This window comes from Penicillium canescens, assembly GCF_028828765.1.
Source record: "Penicillium canescens strain IBT 15451 chromosome Unknown utg000003l_segment0_segment0, whole genome shotgun sequence".
In the NCBI taxonomy this organism is placed as follows: Eukaryota; Fungi; Ascomycota; class Eurotiomycetes; order Eurotiales; family Aspergillaceae; genus Penicillium; species Penicillium canescens.
This window is the reverse complement of record NW_026703965.1, coordinates 4,098,470-4,116,958: the sequence shown is the minus strand read 5'-3', so window position 1 is coordinate 4,116,958 and position 18,489 is coordinate 4,098,470. Positions and strand designations below refer to the sequence as shown.

The 18,489-nt window shown below is 48.5% G+C and overlaps 4 protein-coding genes across 4 annotated transcripts; 1 reads left to right on the top strand and 3 right to left on the bottom strand.

The window, feature by feature from the left end:
- Positions 1-1,842: 1,842 nt before the first annotated feature.
- N7446_004990 (uncharacterized protein) lies at positions 1,843-2,257 on the bottom strand (the record flags this gene model as incomplete). Its single annotated transcript, XM_058513738.1, has 2 exons — positions 1,843-1,950; positions 2,033-2,257. 2 exons carry the CDS (start codon positions 2,255-2,257, stop codon positions 1,843-1,845), a joined length of 333 nt encoding a protein of 110 aa, XP_058375067.1.
- Positions 2,258-3,610: 1,353 nt separating this feature from the next.
- N7446_004989 (uncharacterized protein) lies at positions 3,611-4,136 on the bottom strand (the record flags this gene model as incomplete). Its single annotated transcript, XM_058513737.1, has 2 exons — positions 3,611-3,938; positions 3,994-4,136. The coding sequence occupies 2 exons, from the start codon at positions 4,134-4,136 to the stop codon at positions 3,611-3,613; spliced, it is 471 nt and encodes a 156-aa protein (XP_058375066.1).
- Positions 4,137-11,959: 7,823 nt separating this feature from the next.
- On the top strand, positions 11,960-13,071 carry N7446_004988 (uncharacterized protein; the record flags this gene model as incomplete). The annotated part of the gene is made up of 5 exons (XM_058513736.1): positions 11,960-12,120; positions 12,184-12,274; positions 12,323-12,702; positions 12,761-12,825; positions 12,884-13,071. The coding sequence occupies 5 exons, from the start codon at positions 11,960-11,962 to the stop codon at positions 13,069-13,071; spliced, it is 885 nt and encodes a 294-aa protein (XP_058375065.1).
- Positions 13,072-15,086: 2,015 nt separating this feature from the next.
- Positions 15,087-16,809, bottom strand: N7446_004987 (sugar porter family MFS transporter; the record flags this gene model as incomplete). The annotated part of the gene is made up of 3 exons (XM_058513735.1): positions 15,087-15,383; positions 15,438-16,577; positions 16,627-16,809. 3 exons carry the CDS (start codon positions 16,807-16,809, stop codon positions 15,087-15,089), a joined length of 1,620 nt encoding a protein of 539 aa, XP_058375064.1.
- Between the last annotated feature and the right edge of the window lie 1,680 nt (positions 16,810-18,489).

The following is an 18,489-nucleotide window of genomic DNA, read 5'->3' as shown; positions in this document are numbered from 1 at the left end:
AAATTTACAAGGCCATGGTTTGAGAAATGTTATCCCAAAGACCGTGGAACATGACCGGCATCGTCGATCAATCGCTGAACCCTGAAATAGAATTTCGATGAACCATGAAAACGGTCACACGGTGAGAGAATGCGGCTGTCATGAATGATCGACGAGATAAGCTTATCTGCAAATTTCTGCCACACTTGCGGTATATGTTGCTCGTGATTAAGTCCTACGGCGTAAAAGAGAAGTCCAGAGAATTGGCATAGAATTACCAGAGTCTCAACCTGCTCATGTACAGGACATTGGACCAGCGCGGTACTAAAAAGATTCTCTATTGCTGGAGTCTTGAAGATGCGGAGGGCGATTAAATAAAGTTCGGGGCCGCAGGAGGGCCGACCCACAGCGTCAATCCATATCCGGGAGCCAATCGGTTCCTGGTTTTGGTGCAAAAACCGGAGATATTTTTACATAAGCTCATGTGGTGTGTCCATGATTGGCATAGTCTACAAGCTGTCTGCTAGACATACCGGACTGGTAATTGAGTTGGGCTGATGATGGGGTTGTGTCGGATTCCAAGAGAGTACAATATCTAGGAAAGCTTTATGCAGGACAGAAGTCAAAACTTCTAGAACATTCTGCAGTCCAGATAGACAAGGAGCAACTTGCCACTTGACAGGAGAATTATTCTCCTGTGACAGGAACCAGGAAAGCATAACCACGGATCGGGATTTAGGCTACCACTCTGTTGCCAAAATTCCGCCGATATTCCAAATACCTCACCTGCCTGGACCGTACCTCGGCCGTACCCTCTACGCAACAAAGTCCTTTTCCATCAGACACTGACGGCCGTCAAGTTTGGGCTTGTGGATCGGCCTGGGACCTTTGCAAATCCTTCACTTCTTCTCCGGGCCATAAATAGAACCTCCTTGATCTAGTGTCCGGTGGGTCGTCGCTAGGATCTGCATCGCAGAACCGTACCTGCGTCTGTCTAAATTCGCGCATTGTGTTTGATTGGTCTGTCGGGCGCTATTTGTATCCAGAGTCTCATCAATGTGATAGTAGCGTTGCAATCTTGCGAGGGGGTGGCGATCACGCGAACCTAGCTCGTGGGCCTGGTTGCACATTTTACATGGTTGTCCTAGGCTCGGTTTCCTATGGAGGCTTTCCAATAAGCTCTGGACTTTTGGTTATGCCCTCCCGAAGAAGGACAATCCTGATCCTGAGCTTGAGAGTATGTCAATATCTGTGCGGCCAGGGAGTAGAGATTCTAATAAAAGCAACATTAGCTGGCTGCGAGTAGACAGGGAAGAAACAACATTCAGCGGCGCGGGGCCAAGGATGAACAGGATTGATTCGAGCGAGGCCAAAGGATCCTCCAGCCAACCGCAGGTACAGTCCAGCGTTTCTGTCAGCCAGAAATTTTCCAACCAATTATTTTGGCATCTGTTGAAGCACATCAACCCTCATGAAAGAGACGGTTACCGTGGCTAAACGGGCAGATGTAGGGTGCCACCGCTTGAGCGATTTAATTGCAAACTCAACATTATGTACGAATCACATTTTTGCGGCGTTGCTTTCTTCCACAGTTGATGAAAGCGGTTCACCATACTCAACGCAAGATTTGAGAGAAATGATCCCAGGTCGAAACTTGAGTCTGTAGGCCACAAAGTCTCCAAACACCGTTTCAACGTCGTTCAACTTGCTTCAATGCCAACCAAAGGACAGTGATTCTCACTACCTTCGGTGCAATGGTTCCTTGGTAGAGACTTGACCGAAAAATTATAAAAGGGGCCGGATTCCCAGCGCAAAATTCGCAGGACTTCCATCCTCACACTTTGGTCCTCACACTTTGATGCATCATAGTGTCCCTCTCTTGCCCGCGGGCTTGAGAGCTTCCGTGACCACGGCTGTCGCTGCCACGAGCCCAGCGATGTAAGATTTGCGCTCCCTCACAGCCAATGAGCCCTGTGTATGTAAATATGTGCTCCCTCACAGCCAATTCTGGAGGCGTTAGTGGACTTCCCACCAGGTAGCACTGGCGACGTACTAGCTGAGAGCTAAGAAAGGCCCAAAATCCCGAAGCATCCGCCGAAAAAATGTATATTTGGCCCGTCTCACGGAGACGGATGCCCAGACAGACATCTGCATCACACATCTTGCTGTATTCGCATGCCTTTGTCATCAGAGTTGATTTACGACGACACTGTTTCTGGCGATTTGCTGTCTTGCTCGGAACAAGTCGACTCGGTCGGGTGTGTGGTGCAACAGCCATTTCGAAGTAGCCACTTCCACGAATACAAAGATGGCTCAAGCGTCACTTTTAGACAAGTGAAGGAGGGAGGAAATAAAAGAAGGGTGCTAACTAGCTAAGTAGTGTCAATTTTGCTGCACATCGGCAGTTTTTTATACTTGCACTAAGTCACGGTTTCGCTAACCATGCTCAAAGGTGAGGGTAAAAACCACTTCGGTAGAAAATATGGAAAACCCCATCCTTGAGGAATAAAAACTGAATGCAAATAATTCTGTGAAGACTATGTTTAACCAGCAGCTTTCCCCAGATTTTGCAAGCTCTGTTCTACAACTCCTGGATTATTGAATTAAACTGCGGTTTCACGGCCGACTGTTTCCTTCTGTTGACCTTTTGCATTGAAGCCACAGTTAAAACGGTCGTTTATGTCACTTGGCTCAAAAAGAGCGCGACCGAGGGCAGAAAAAAAGGCTGTGGTCAACTATTGAGCCTTAACCGATGCAGAAGCTATTGGTTTTCAACAGCTACGTGCTGGGTCTCCAATTAGAGTACAACTCACCAATATGATGGTTGAATAGACACGGTCTCTCGCACCTCCGGCGGCCCCTCCAGAAGAATATCAAGACCCCTACTCCAGCGGGACTGACGACTCCAGCCAGAGAGGAGACTCCTTGACCCTCCTGAATAAATAATAGATCGACCGGTTTTGTTCAGCCCATAAATGGACTGTGCATGACATAGTTTAATTTGCTATTCACCGCCCTTATTTTCCTCCTGAATTGCTGGCATATTGATTGATTTTCGCTGTACCATTCTTTTTGTTCACCGCCCACTGTTCTCTTCCGTTGACCGTCTCGTTGAAGCCGCAGTTAAAACGGTCCATTGCGTCTCTTGGGTCAAGACGTACAATGCAACCGAGGGCAGGAAAAAGACTGTGGTCAACTAATTGAACATTGACCGTCGCAGAAGATCTTTTTGCCAACAGCTGGGGTGCAAGCAACTCATAAATATTATGGCCCAGTAGGCAAGCTCTGGCTCCCCTTCCCCAGATTACAAAGGCCTGTACCAGCACGACATTCAAGGACGACTAAGGACGATTGAGGACGATTCTCCATTACACACAGAGAAACTATCTCATGCTTTGCCGCTAGTTCAAATATGGTCCTACGTGATCCTGTCCAACATCTGTTCCGATCGTATCCTGGACATGATAATTGCTTCCATAACAAACTATTCCTAGTCACGTGACCCATCTATGTCCTCACTCCTCACTCGTGTCCATGACTGGTTCCAAATTGATTGGCTACTGTACCGGCGCCTCCTCGTAACCCTGCTAGCTGACCGCTGCTCCCGTCCGTAAAACGGATCTAGGGACTTTTACTCTCCACTAACCTCAATAAAGCCGCTCCCGAGAGCCCCAAAGGATCCTTGACCCTCGTTGAATCCGACAATCGCAACAGTATAACCCGGATTCACGGGACCGTTCGTATTAACCTGATTTGAACCTCCTCCCCCCGGACAGTCGAAGTTGATTGTGGCGATCTTTTCGCCGCCTTCAAGTACCAAGTCAAAAGCACCCTCAGTTCCAGTAGCAGTACCCGCACGTCCGGAAGTGCCGAATGTGTAGCCCTCTCCAGCTCCTATTTTAACCATACTAGGACACTGAACCTCCGAGGAACTGTCTTGAATGTCGTAACATTTACCCCTAAACAGTCACGTTAGGAAATTCTGTCATCTATAAGGAGCTGGAATAGTAATACCAAAACAAATCGAAGTTGTCAATATAAATTGGAACCTCTAGGCGATTCTCGATTGTGGGCTGCCACCACTGAGCCTCATTCGCAATAACAGACCCTATCAAATAGAGCACTGAAATGACCGTGGAAAAGATTGTATAACGCATCGTATCCTTATAATGAAATAAGATAAGTTGTCAATATATGCCAAAAGGATGAAAGAATTTAGTAGGTAGATATTGACTAGAGAAGGACGAAATATGGTATTTATACATCAGACAATCCCGTGGCCAGGCCCTTATTTCCGCGTCACAAAGCCTCGATAGAAGAAGGGAGGGTCATTTCGGAATGACGATTGAGCGGGGTTTAGACCCTATCTGTGGATCCCGCTGCTAGTCTCGTCGATCTTGCACGTCTTCAGCCAGCCACTGTTTTGCTAATTCTACCATGAGAATCGCCTCTGCTAGACGGCTATTCCATTCTCGAGTTACAAATGACCAGCGCAAAGAATGTAAGGACAGCAAGGACTTCAAACCCGATACCACGCGATGGATGGGTGAACAGGAGGACTGCTAAGGGTCCGAAGGCTCCTTCGGTCTTTTACATGCGACTCCCATACTCGAAAAAATTCCATACCTCTGCCGATCGGACCGCCCCGACCAACGACCTATACAGTAGATCGGACGATCTCATCAGGAAAAGGAGATAGAGTAATTTCAGAATGTAACCTACGGAGTAGAGTCGATTATGTCACGACGATTGGAGAAGCTTTACGCCGTGTGCTCTTTGCGATTGGCGGGTAAATAAAGGGGCTATAATTCAATATTTCGCTGATCGCCAGGTTGAGATCGCTCATCGAGCTTGAACGATGCCAAATTGATCCGCCTACGATCACGCAGACAGATAGCTGCTGCTAGTCCGTCGATCCCCTGCACGCCCCTTGTTTGGTTCGCTCTTAATATGAAACCCCTTACTGGCCACGATAGGCCTCGGCGAGGCTCTCAGTTCGCTTAGGAAGTAGGGAAGTGGTACGGAGTACACGACACATAATTAACTTGTGGTACGTAAATGAATCACACAAACACCCACACACACATAGTGAGTCGTCCTGATTCCCCTTCCTTTCCTTCTCGACACGGTATCGCCTTGCTGCGCTCTTCTTGCTATCTGGCCGTTCCTTTCCCCTTACCCTATTCGATGCCCGCGCCGTCTGTCCCTTATCCCCTTGCCCGGTAGCGCTAGTCGTCATTAGCGTCCTTTTTCTGCCGCAAATGACACGCTCTCCTCATCTAACACTACGCACTAGTAAATCAGCATGAATATGTATGAATCTTTGAGCTATGCTATCTATGCGCGATTTATATCTTTCTCACCTAATGGCAGTCGTGGTGTATGAAAATCAGCCCAGCATGGCCTTATATCAGGCCTGCATACAGCGATTTTCGAAAATAGTTTACCCCTCGGACACTCTCACTTTGTTTGTCGGCCCGTATCCGAAACACACTTAACCCTTTGTGGGATGCTTGGTAAAATATTGTCCAGTTATAGATCATTTTAAATTACAATCTTGCCCAATTTCGCCTAGCGCCGTCTCGGGTACGGACCGAGAAACGAAGTGTTGGTGTCTTGAGGGGTAAACTGTTTTCGAAAATCGCTGTAAAGGAACCTTGCACTCCTTACAGCAATATACTGTGTGAAATTGCTTTGGAACAGTATGACCTCGAGCCTTTGCTCTTTGGCCGCGTACCACACAGATATGGCACCATTTACGAGGTTGAATCCTTTCAACCTCATGATTACCATTATCTGATGGTTCAACTGAGCAGTGTTTTCGCTTTCTTGATTCCTCTGAGCCCTGTTTGAATAGCTCTCTGTAGAGAGCTTTCCGAAATTCAAGATGAGTAATTCCCTACCTGCCTTGCTGTGTATAAGCTAAGGAGCCCTGTGTATGTAAAAATGTGCTCCCTCACAGCCAATGAGCCCTGTGACTGTAAAAATGTGCTCCCTCACAGCCAATGAGCCCTGTGACTGTAAAATTGTGCTCCCTCGCTGCCCTGAGCCCCGCGACTGTAGAAAGGTGCTTCGCAGGACGAGCTCTGCGTAAACAACGTGCTTTGCAGGGAATTGCTGCGTTAACAAGCCCTCTAGCAACGTGCAGGCACCTCTTCGTAGTGTTAGAGACCAGTATTCGATATTTAATAGTATTCGAAGAAGCAAAGACCTGCCCAACCTCCTCATAGTCTGTTCCTTTTTCCGAAGGATCATCATTGGATAGATAGAATGAGCCCTAGATAGATCGTCCCAAATTCAATGGCCAATATTATATAACAACAAAAGTGTCATTTGTATCAAAGGGGAGGTTCCCAAATGTTCTGCACTGATGGTTTGCGGTCCGATAGTCCTTTCGCGTAGTGAAATTGACACCCTTCATTCAGGCGTAGGGCAAACATGTTGGTGAGAATTGGCGAGAGTGTTGATGTGTTGGTGTTTTGATGTGTTGAGAGTTGAGAGTTGATGTGTTGATGCGCGTTGATGTACTGATGTGTTGATGTGGTGAATGGTCGGGCGGTGAAGGGAGTGCTGGTCACCGTCTCACAGAGGCAACGCGGTCTCTTGCCATGTCCCCCACATCATAGAAACTTCAATTGCCTTTTTTTTTTTCGATCCTGCAAAGCAATTTTGATCCCTGTTGGTGCACCTTGACTATGGCCTCGAAATAATTGTGCAACTCTGATCACGCAATATACAGTACACTCAAGATCAGAACTAGGAAGTGTAGAGCCATGTGATGTATTTCGTAAATCCGAATCACGGATTCAATCCAAGATGATTATGCGATAGGCTCAGTTTCTTGCGTCGCGAAAAAAATTGCTTGAAATGACTATTGCTAGTCACTCGAACCTATGGTACACCAGAATGCCTACAACATAGAGCGATTGCGAGAGTGAGAGTTTCTTTGTCTCGAGGTTAACATGTCATTGGTAGCTTTGGCTCGGGAATATCTGACCCGCTCCTTCTACATGTAGGAGCCGTCGCAACTTTGTGAATAATATCCCGTCAGTAAATCCAACCAATCTCTCGTAGAAGTCCACTACAGCGATGAAGAAACGGTCGTTACCTTCTGTGAGGCTTATTCCCCACTACATGCGATAAATCATGCTCCGCTGCTGATATAGCATGATTGATTTCTGATCGGGGCCAACGAGCCATCTGGAATCAGAACTGGTAAGACACTCTCCCCAATCAGCGCTCGGGACCTGGTGATTTCAAATGTACAGGGGTGTTCTCATCCACGTGTGACCCTAGCAGTCATCCGCTCAAATCCTCCCCAAGCAAATGTAACATGAGCGCTTATTGGGGCAGATAATTCGTATAGGCTGTACGGGACATTCAGAGGTCCTACAACCCGAGGGCTCTCGTGGTGCTGTTACAGACATCAAACCCACCTTCACGGTGAATTGCTCAACAGTGATATGCCAGATATCGTCTTGGGCGCGGAGAAATACATCATAGATGGTCAAAGCACAGTGAGCTCAGAGACGTAGAGGAATCGGTGATTTGCTGGCAAGACGTGCTTGCGCCTCCAATTGCGATATGTTAGACGACGGTCTCAATGGACGAAGGATACTGGATAACTTGACTGACCTCCAGCTGCTCTGACATTCAAGGTGTATGGGTTTTGCACGTAGTGCTCGGGCTTGGATAGAAAAACTCAGGCTTAGGAATGAAATCGCCAAGCTCCTGTCTAACAGGGAAAAGCAAACAATCCTGATAGCATGCAGCTCCGTGTATGTCCGAGTGGTTCCCGCTCGCCCGTACATGTCCAAAAGCTCAGCAACCCGGAGAGGAAGAGGAACCAAGATGACTCTATCAGACGTAGTTCTTGGGTCATGGGTCCTCTCAATCGTTTGGCCATCCGCGGTCTTGTCCATCGATTCGAAGCTGACATGGCTATTGTTAGTTGATTTGGCTAGAAATGACGGGATTTTTGCCTCACCTTCTCCATGCAAGCAGTCTCAACTAACAACCTCGCGAGTACGAAAATATGGCTCTAGCTAGACAAAGCATTGGCTGCGTTGGCTTCTCCCGGTTTCTTAGGGGTTTTAGGCTCAAAAGACGCTAGACGCCATCCAAGAACAACGATGGCCACCCACTGGACGCCGGGGATCCAAGCCGCAAGTAGGCTATCCCATGTAGGTGTTCAAATGCCGAGAGACAGACACTGCTATGCGCTCTGTGGGGTCTTGCATCAGGTAAGCATACCAACGCGTGATCTGATGAACCAAATCGACTAGAACGTCGAGGGAGAGACTCATCGATACCACCGGTAGTCATGAGGAAGAAACAGAGCATGCGATGGTGTTGGTGCAGGAGAGGTTGAGCAGACAAGACAGTTGATCGCTTCGAATTCGAGTGTGGGAATATGAGGGAGCCTCCTGTTGTGAGACCCGAGTCAGCAATTGTTGATCCAGTTGGACGAGGTGTCGTGCTTTACGTTGTTCATGGAGAATTCCCCGAGTGTACGGTTGAGACAGATGGTCAATTAGGATCGTCATCATACCTGCTTACCAACTAGATCACTGTCAAATCAGTTCTGCGATGCAGTCACCAATATGCCATGTTGTATCCAGGTTCGTCACACTCTCCGGCTGTCGCTTCGAGAAGCCGCGCTGGATGAACCGACAAGTTCACAAGACGGCAAATGCGCGTGACGAACCCGCCCATGACAAGAAATTGTACAGTCGTAAAGGGAGACCGCTTCCCATTGGCGGCGAGAGGCTGAGGCACTCAAGTCGTGTGAAAAGGCGGTGAGAAGGGGGAAGACGCGATGGTGTCGCCCGCCCCCTTGGTCTTATCTGAGTCGACGGGAATAGGTAACTCGCCACGAGACCTTGCGCGGTTGGCGATGGGCTGCTCCTGCAACGGCATGAAGATGTCAGTAGTGTTTGTGTTTTCGGGCACAGACTTGGCAAAAATCGAAACCGGCGCAGCAGGAGGCGCGATATTCCACTCATCACATCGTGGGCAACGAACATCTAGAGCTTATGCATCCTGCTATTGGCCCGCGGCCTTGGTCTGCGGTATTTCGCATAGGACATGTTGCATGGTTTGAAGTGACAGGGCCAGAAATGGCGTGTAAGCCATGACCCTGATCGGAGCACTGACGGAGTGCTGGTTTCGACTCACTCTGGTGCGCTGTCAACGATTTCTTGTCCATTATTAGCTTGTACATCGGACAGATGACTCACAGGTACTGAAGGTCAAAGAAGACACGGGAAAGTGTTACATGGTTTCTGCGCTGGTGTATTGGCCAGAATGCACGGTTCGAGTTCTTTCGCATCGTCTGTGAAGTCAGTCCAGTTTCGGACGAGTCGCGCTGAGACCTACGTACCTGTATGAAATCGGTCTTTTGCATCAATTCATTCAGAGGGGGGACAGTGAATCCACTAATTTGGTGGACAAAATGTTCGCATAGATACTTTGACGATCTTGTTGATTGGTCGCCTGGCATGGATGCATAGTAGACTTGGGGGTAATAATTTCTCCTATCTCACAAGAACTTTCCAGCTTGTCGGTCCACATTGTATCTATAGACGTCAGTACAGTGGGCATTCCAGTAAGGTAAAAGGGAAGACTTATCAGGTGCCTCAAACCGAAAACCTGCTCGACTTGCGCGGCAAATGACAGTGTTGTGGAACAAATTGCCGGGGAGAGGGCGGATTTATAGGCTTCTCGGCTCCTGTCGCGTATGTGCTCTGCTAGGGAGCAAACGTTGGACACAATGCCTATCCTAAGTGAGGCCTGTTGCAACCCATGCCCTCGTTCTACCGCAACTATTGCAGCGAACTTTTTTGGGGTGATTTTAGATGCTCACCGAGAAAACATGCTAGAGTCAAGTAGACAATGAGTCAAAGTGAGTCGGTTAAGAAACGTTGGCTCACTGTTGAACCTACGGTCTTGATATTGAGGCAAGAGAGGCTGATCATTCTTTGATTTCACCAAGAGCGCCCAAAATTTCAAGTATCATGGAATGTTTCTGGCCTCGCTCGATTGTTGATTGTCTGAGCTGTGTGTGGTACTGTCCGTCTAGGCTGCGGAAAGCGTCAGGCCGTGGTCGCAGGGGCGCCGGTGCTCGACCCGTCAACCCGTTGAAGCTCGGCCGTCCTTGTTGACTGGAGTCAACTTTTGAATTTATGACCGGTATTGAAATACAGTGTTCTTTGGCTTTCATCTCTAAATTTTACTCTAGGTACGTTTAGGATTTCTGAGCTCCCTAGGAAAGTGGAAGACGTGTTGCGATTGAATATATATATTTTGGACCGATCACCATTATTGAGCCGCTGAATATGAGGCATATTCACCAACCATCAACACCGCTAGATTCACACCAGCACCATCATTGAACGGACTGCTAACAAAACCCCGAAAAATCTTTGGGTTCTAGGCAAAGTTAGACTGTGTTGATTGAGTTTCATGGTGAAAGTGAGAATAAGTAACCACCTACGTCTGCTAGTCTATAAAATCCTCCAAGAATTGATGGACATGCCTTTGCCCAGACACTCGACTTTTCTCTACGATCAAGATGGATGCCCCTAACAGCACGCCAGATTAGGAAGCAAAAGGAGAACAACAGTTTAGTGCATTGCCAATAGTTTGTGAAAAAGACAATTCGCAGGAAACTGCACCAACGGTAAGTGGAACGACTCAGCTTCCAATGCTCTTGCTGACCATCACAGCTCTCTCTTTCGCCACTGGAAGCAGAAACAAGACATACCTTGGCGACCGAGCCCTTTCAACCTATTTTGTAGGTGCTAGCCGACCTCGAACGCAAAGACCCCAAGTCCGCCTTTCCAGCAGGTCGACTTGTCGGACTCTATCGACGCCTATGGGAGTCATGCGTGTCCAAGCACATCGATAGCCAGAAGCTAGAGCAGAGCAATCAGATCTTGAAGGAGGCTAGCACACACCTGACTAAAGAGAGAGACGGACTTCAGCTGCGCCACGACAAGCAGCTGTCTTGGCTGCGCTTCTTTGAGCAGGCACTAGAATCATCTCGGGGTCCACTGACTAGGCTTCTTGGTGTTGTTGATTCAGTTTCAAGCGCTTCTCGTTGCTACATTTAGTCATTGCAGGGTAGCTTTGACAAGAAATTTAGAAAAAGGCTACGCGGGTATTTAGAATATGATTAAAAACTGACCCTTGCGCCAAAAGTGGGCTCAATTTATGATGGATGATTCTTCTTTCTGAAATGGAATGTTGAATTTCTAGAGCATCGGGGCGAATCTGTGGCATGGTGGTTGGTTGAACATAACTAAACGCCAATTCATGGCCGTGTTTCTGGGTAGGGTGGCGGCTCGCTTACCGGCTACGTTAGTGAAGCGGGTACTTTCCGCCTGAAACCAGCCACTTCGGCTGGATACAGTCATCTTTGATGATTATCATCAAAGATCGGTATTTTAAGCCACTCGTGAGTTGGGAATCTAAACCAATAACCATGCCAGCTTCAGCGCCACTATAAATATGAAATCAAAATAGATATTGGACGATAATGCATGTACTGTAGGATAAATGCGCAGGATGATGCCTTGATGCCCACCTCGATGGAGCTGCTTTTCCCTAGCAATTAACTAGTTTAATAGTCCGAGAAAGACAGCCAAACACGCTCCAGAGCTTTCTAGATCTGATTTGCCAAGGTTCATCGCGCACAGATCCTGATACAGTAAAAGGTTGGTAGTCACAACAGTCGGCATGACATCAACACTTGCTCCAGGCTGGCCCTGCTGATCTTGCCACCGAGGTCCCGTATTCGTTCGTGAAAGCTGCTCTGGGCATTCCGGTAGCGCTGGAAATGGAGCGGATATATTGTAATAGTCGCTGAATATGACACTAACTGAAAATGACTGATTTTTTAGCCTGTCAGGGTTGCTGCAGCCTTTTGATCGACTCTACATCTGCTGCCCAAAGCTATAATGATAACGCACCTAGCACTATGGCTGAGATCGGGTACTGGGGTCGGACGCTACTTGGCGTGTCTATCGCCGGTATTTTCGCGGCGACGCTGTCCTTGCTCGTACGTTTGTATGTTCGGCGATGTCTGACTAAGAACTTGGATATCAGTGATTTGTTCATGGGGCTCGGGCTATTTGCAGTGTATGGGTTCACCGCATGTGTAATTGCTGGCAAGTCTCCTACCGTTTACTGGTTCTGAACTAGAACTTATACGACCCGTGAAGCAGCTGCCTTTAGTGGGGTCGGACACGATGTTTCTGACTTGCCGCAACCCATACGTCGTCGAGCGGCTTTAGTAAGTTTATTACTTTCGATTCGAATCAGCTTTTTCTAATACCCGTAGTTGTTTTGGCTTGATCAAATACTCTGGGTCCTCGCCCAAGTGTTTGTCAAGTTGGCAATCACTATTTTGCTCTCCCGCATATTAGGCAGCATGTCAGGCATTCGCGCCACCACCATAGGCCTGATCATATTTACTATAGCGTGGGGTATTAGTTCAGTCCTAGCCGTTATCTTCCAATGCTGGCCGGTTCAACGCTTCTGGATTCAAGGCGACGAGGGAACCTGCATCAGTGGCCAGATCGCCCTGTACACGGCGATGGGGTCTTTGTCCCTAGCGGAGGACATTGCCTTGCTAATTCTTCCAACCGTGGTTGTCTGGCGATTGAGGCTAATATCGAGGCTGAAGATCCAGCTCACTGTGTTATTCTCAGTCGGTACTTTGTTGGTGCTCGCCATCGTTCCCTGGCTAGAAATCTGTCACTAATTACTTCTCTAAAAGAGTCTGCATTTTTAGCTTCCTCCGACTACTAGAATTTGACAACTACGCCACACGAAACCTAACCCGTAAGCATCTCATTGCATTTTTGTCTCTTTCCCTCTGTCTAATACGCAGCTTCTTCAGGAAGCGGCTCGCTCGAAACAATATGGACCCTCCTCGAACTTGTCCTCGCAATATCCTGTGCCTCCGTTATTGCCATGCCGCCACTCTTCCGACTGTGTGTCGGCTCATGCCCGCTCGCATCCTGCCTCCGAAAAAGTTTCTTAGCCTTTTCTTCCCGCTCCTCAGACTTCGTGCGTAGCCTCCGGTAATTGAATACGGTGCCGTTGTGTCTCCTACATCTCTTGATTGACGCCTGGCACAATGGTTGCTCCAAGCAGTGCTGCCTGCTAGTGATGGAGATTGAGCAAAAGGAAAGTTGACAGAAGCCGTGGCGCCATCCATCTGGGAGGGGTCGTTCTCGTACGGTTGCCGGAAATTGATAAGAACACCCCTACTTTTGTTAGGTGACTCCTAATTTTGTAATATTATCGTATTCTTAAGGTGGTTATGATGCCCAACCATCTGCAAATGTTGTCTAACGCCCTTGATAATAAGAAGGCACGTTACAAAGATGCTTCCTGCCAGGCCAAAGCCTTCCGACATCAGATCAAGAATGGGCGTTTAACTACCCGAGAAGTGGAAGAGAAAAGGGAAATTGTCTACGGTCTCTATGCTAATGCTATGAATGAACTCGAGCGTAGGGCTGGTAAGGGGCATACCAGAATCAATGCCACGGCGACGGCGCAGATACTTGACGGCCATCTCGCGGCGCGCGACGCTCCGTCTCAAATGACCCCTAGCTTTCAGCTATGGAAGACTGCGTGAGTAGATGGGCGTTCTGGAGGAACGTAGCCCCCTCAGCAGCTTCGGCATTGACATCATGGCCTGGATGAGAGGAAACAAGGCCGGTCAAGCCAAACAGGACGACGGAGATAATGGATGCAAGGTACGCTATGATTGACGTTCCAATTGAGGATGAGAATCAGAAAGAAGATTTGACTCAGAGTATTCTCAGTGTTATTTGAATGAAGATGGTATCGTTCGTAGTTCATCAGTGGTCATTTATATCTTTCTTGCTACTCGATGGCGCACATTAATAAATGGGGTGCAACTCCATTGAGAATAGCCCGTTGGGCGACACAATCTTCTCCTTTGATGAAGCTGACGACGAAGATTGGGGCCCCATGTCTGCTTCGACAAATAGGACACGGCGCATTTCTCAGAAGGACGCCGCTGCAGAACTGCGTCGGACTTCCATAGTGCATTAATGAAGGCGAGGCAGCCTGAGGTCAAGGATTGTGAGCTTGGCTGCGGTTGATTGGATTGCAATAGCCAAAGGAGAACGTTACAAAACGGCTCTCCGAGCAAACAGATGTTCAACCCTGGTCGACATCCTTCACTAAGGCTGGCCAAGAAATACTCGAACTTTAGTCCTTGGCGAGTCAGCGGAGAAACAGGAAACAATGCCGGACATTGCAGTCGTAGAATAGGAGGTTGAGTGGTTTGGCCATCACCTTGGAAGGTTTCGAAATGATCACGTTTGTGACAGGACTCCCAGTACCAAAGTCTCCAGCACTCGATTGTCGGTGTTCTGCCTTGCGATGTTAAGTAAGTTTTCAACCAGTCGTGCAAATTCGTGAAAAATGGCAGTTATAGACATCAAAGACAAAATCTTCCTGTTCGCATTGGCGAAGATTCTCGGCAGTGCGTCGGTGATCCGTTCCTGACTCCTCACGCATCAGCTCCGAAGTCAAATGCGACAGACATGTTCCCTGTTGATAGGCCAATCAATTACTATGCATAAATAATCTATAATGAAAAACAAGACAGGGTATGCCCCTCAGGGGTCATAGTTGTAACGTGGATGGTAAGCGTACTTTTATCTTGGCACCCCCTTCCTGCGACAGTAGGGGTTGGCTATGTAGAAACTGGGCAAGACTGGTGTTTCGTCAAGACACGGAAACCACATAATCCTTGGCAATTGCTTGCAAGCGACTAGCAGTTCCACTTGCTGCAGTGTGTTGCATTTGTCCAGCGTGGCTGACGTTGGTGATGTTACCCCGCCGGTATGTCGTCAAAGATTTATCAGTAACCACAAGGCTTTAACAGAGAAGAGTTATATCACGTTAATAATAAGTCGATTATAACACAAACAGCTTCGTGGATATTTAAACAATGCACATCAAAACGTCAACGCATGGTAGAGACAGTAAGAGCCTGAGCCGCTAAGGCAAGCATAGAGTAAAACTCAATACGATAAATCAAAAAGACCACCATATCAGAGCTAGTCTGATAGCTTAGACCTCCTGCTGCGTGACAGTAGGTCCCACAGCCAGCTTCCTGTCGACGAGGCCGATCTCGGCGGTGAAGGTGGAGTGGGGCTTCCACTTGGCGGAGGTGCGGGGGTGGTCTCCTCCATCATCTTGTCGACCTGCTCCAGGGTGAGGCCCTTGGTCTCGGGGATCAGGAAGTAGGTGTAGATAAAGGCGCAGGTGCAGAGAGAGCCCCAGATGAAGAAGACTTTGGCGCCGAGGTTACCCTTGTCGGTGTCGACCATGTAGGGGGTGATGACGGCGATGATCTGTTGAGAATGTTAGTACATTATTCGTGTGTGAAGGGATGTGAGGATGCTTACGCAGTTCCAGAGCCAGTTCGACGAGGTCGAGAGGGCAACACCACGGGAACGAATGGGCAGAGGGTAGATTTCACCGATCACAACCCAGGCACCGGGGCCCCATGTGCTGGCGAAGAAGAAGATGTAGATGCAGATGAAGGCGATCATGGCGCTGACAGCCTTGGGGTTGCCGCCGTCGGTGACACCAATGATGGCGACAATGAACTGACAGACGACCATGCCTAGGGCACCCCACAGAAGGAGGGGCCGACGGCCAACTCTCTCAATGGCGTAGAAGGAGAAGGGAGTTGAGACGACGTTGACAATGGTGGTGATCATGCTCAGCAGGAAAGGATCCTGGATTGTGCCTAGCTGCTTGAAGAAGGTGGTGCCGAAGTAGAAGACGAAGTTGACACCAGTCCACTGCTGCATCATCTGCAGCGAGGTACCGAGAACGGTGCGGCGCAGGTTGCTGTTGGGCTCCCAGAGACTGCCGCGGAAGCAGCTGAGCCAGGTGGTGAAGTACCCACCCTGGGGGATGTTCAGCATCTCATATTGATTATTGGCGTCGATCTCATCCAGCTCCAGGGTAACGAACTCGGAGTCAACAGGCTGGCCACGGATACGGGCAAGCACATCACGAGCCATCTCCTTCTGGCCCTTGCGGATGAAGTAGCGAGGAGACTCGGGCAGCACGAAGAGACCGATGGCCAAGATGACAGCCCAGAGCATCTGGAGGGCAATGGGAATGCGGTACGCACCAGTATCCTGACGGTTCTGAGTGCCATAGTCGACGCAGGAGGCCAGCATGAGACCGATTGTGATGCAAAACTGGTAGCCGGAAACGATGGCACCACGGACCGTGCGCGGGGCAATCTCCGACATGTAGAGAACGATAATGGCAGAGACGAAACCGATACCGAATCCAGCAATCAGGCGACCGGCAACGAGCAGACCCAGACTGCTAGCAGCGGTCTGCAGAATGACACCAATAATGAAAATGCCACATCCGGAGATGATGGTAGTCCGACGACCAAACCAATCAGCCAGATCACCAGCAATCAAAGCACCAAAGAATGTTCCAGCTGATAGAATAGAGACAATGAGCGATTTCCTTGAGGCGGGGACAACGAAGAGATCCGCAGGAGTAGTAGCGGGGTCCTATTGATGGTCAGTAGAGGTTTCATGATGCCAGACCAAGTTAACTCACGAGATTCTCATACTGCTGAATGAAGTAGGACATTCCCAGAACGCCCGAGATATAACCAGAGTCATATCCGAAGAAGATACCACCAAAGGCAGCAAAGGCACACATCAAGTAGGCCTTGAACGTGACCGGAGCCTCGACACGCATGGTGTCCGCAGGCGAGGAGATGACTCCACCACCAGGCATGATAATGAGACGTTCTAGACAAAATCAAAAGATGTTGTACAGATCTTGGAAAAGGTTGCGATATGATAATAATAATGAGATGTGAAAGAAATACAGAAAGGTATAGAGACTGGGGTGCAGAACTGAGAGGTTTATACAGGGAGGGGGCCCGCTAAAGCATCAATCCCCGGACCCCATGTGAGGAAAGAAAAAGCGTAAAAAAAGTAAAGAAAGCGTAACTAGTCCAGCTTTGGCCTTGGGGTCGGACTGTCGGCTCACGCCAGCATCGGACACAGGAAGAAGAGGCCGAGTAGGCTGGAAGTATAGAAAACTGGGGAAGTCGATGCTTATTGGCGACAGGCGACTCCGAGCGAAGAAGAATGGGACTCCGACTATGATTGGCCAAGGTGAGGCCTGAACTATTGGACAGAGTCTCGGGCTGGACGCTCGGCTCCGGCGACACTATCCCCCTTATTCGTGACCTAGATTTCACATAGGCTAAAAAAGCTTGACGCTCCCGACAACGTCATAACTCAATCTCCGACCACACTAGGAATCAACCAATTAGTTTTCTTTCGAGTTTAGTAGCTGTGCCGTAAAGAATATCCAAGAGCTGATCAACGATCTGTGATTGCCCAGGCCAAGAAGTATCTCAGGCATTACGTTTAGTTTCTCAACTGAGCAAGCCTCAAATATGGTCCACAGGAGTACCGTGGAACCTTTGATGGCTGTAAGATGAGTTTTTCGTTTCAGATCTGTAAAACTCTCTTACTGCCGGATTCTTGCATTTTCTCTCAATCGGTAAATATGCCGGGGCTTTTCTGATTTTCGCCAGTACAGGCGACGCGACGCAAAAGGGATATTCCGATCGTAGGAACAGATGGAGGAAACGAGAAGCGAAGGTTTCGTGGAAGTTTCCCGGATCCATTGCTGGTCACGTAGAAAGTTGGGGTGGTCTGAACCGGCATCGATGCTGGATAACACTGGGCTGGTGCGGGGAAGTCAAAAACATGTGTCAGCGTTTATAATGCGGTTGAGCTTACCGTGGATCTGGGGCCAACCAATATGGATAGTGTTCGAGGCTCGAACAACCAAACGAAAGTCGGGACACCCCAATTTGCTTAACGACCGATGCAACTCCAAAGTCCGCTGTCGTCTCTGTATCTGCGTGTTTAAGGATGGACTGTGTTTCACATAATGTTTGATTATTATGGCAACGGCTCAAGGTGCCGTCCAGTGTAAACATTATCAATGCTGCAAGTGTGTTAAGCGTTTATAACTCTTTGGCTGGGTTGCCCCTATAACAGTTGTATATAGCTACAAGTGCCATGGTAGGTGACCATCACGACCAGGCGACAGCTGGGGAGAATGAAGCGGATTAGCCTATTAAACTCAGGAAGTTTGTATCAGCTACGTTCCAAGGGAAAGAAAACAAAATTGCTCCGTACAACTAAGGGGCCTTAGCAGTTGCCACGTATGGTTAACATCTACTACTCGTGGAGATGAGTGTCAATCCCCAAACTTAAGACTTTTCAAACCATTGAGAATGACAGCAACTCACGTATTCTACTAAGAAAAGCTTAATTTAGGCAAACTTTAATCGTATATTGATTGTGCCGCTGCGGCCCTGGCCCTACAGTACCAGATCCAAACACATTAACGGATCGGCTAGCTGGGAGGGAGAAATTCGTACTGCCTGGT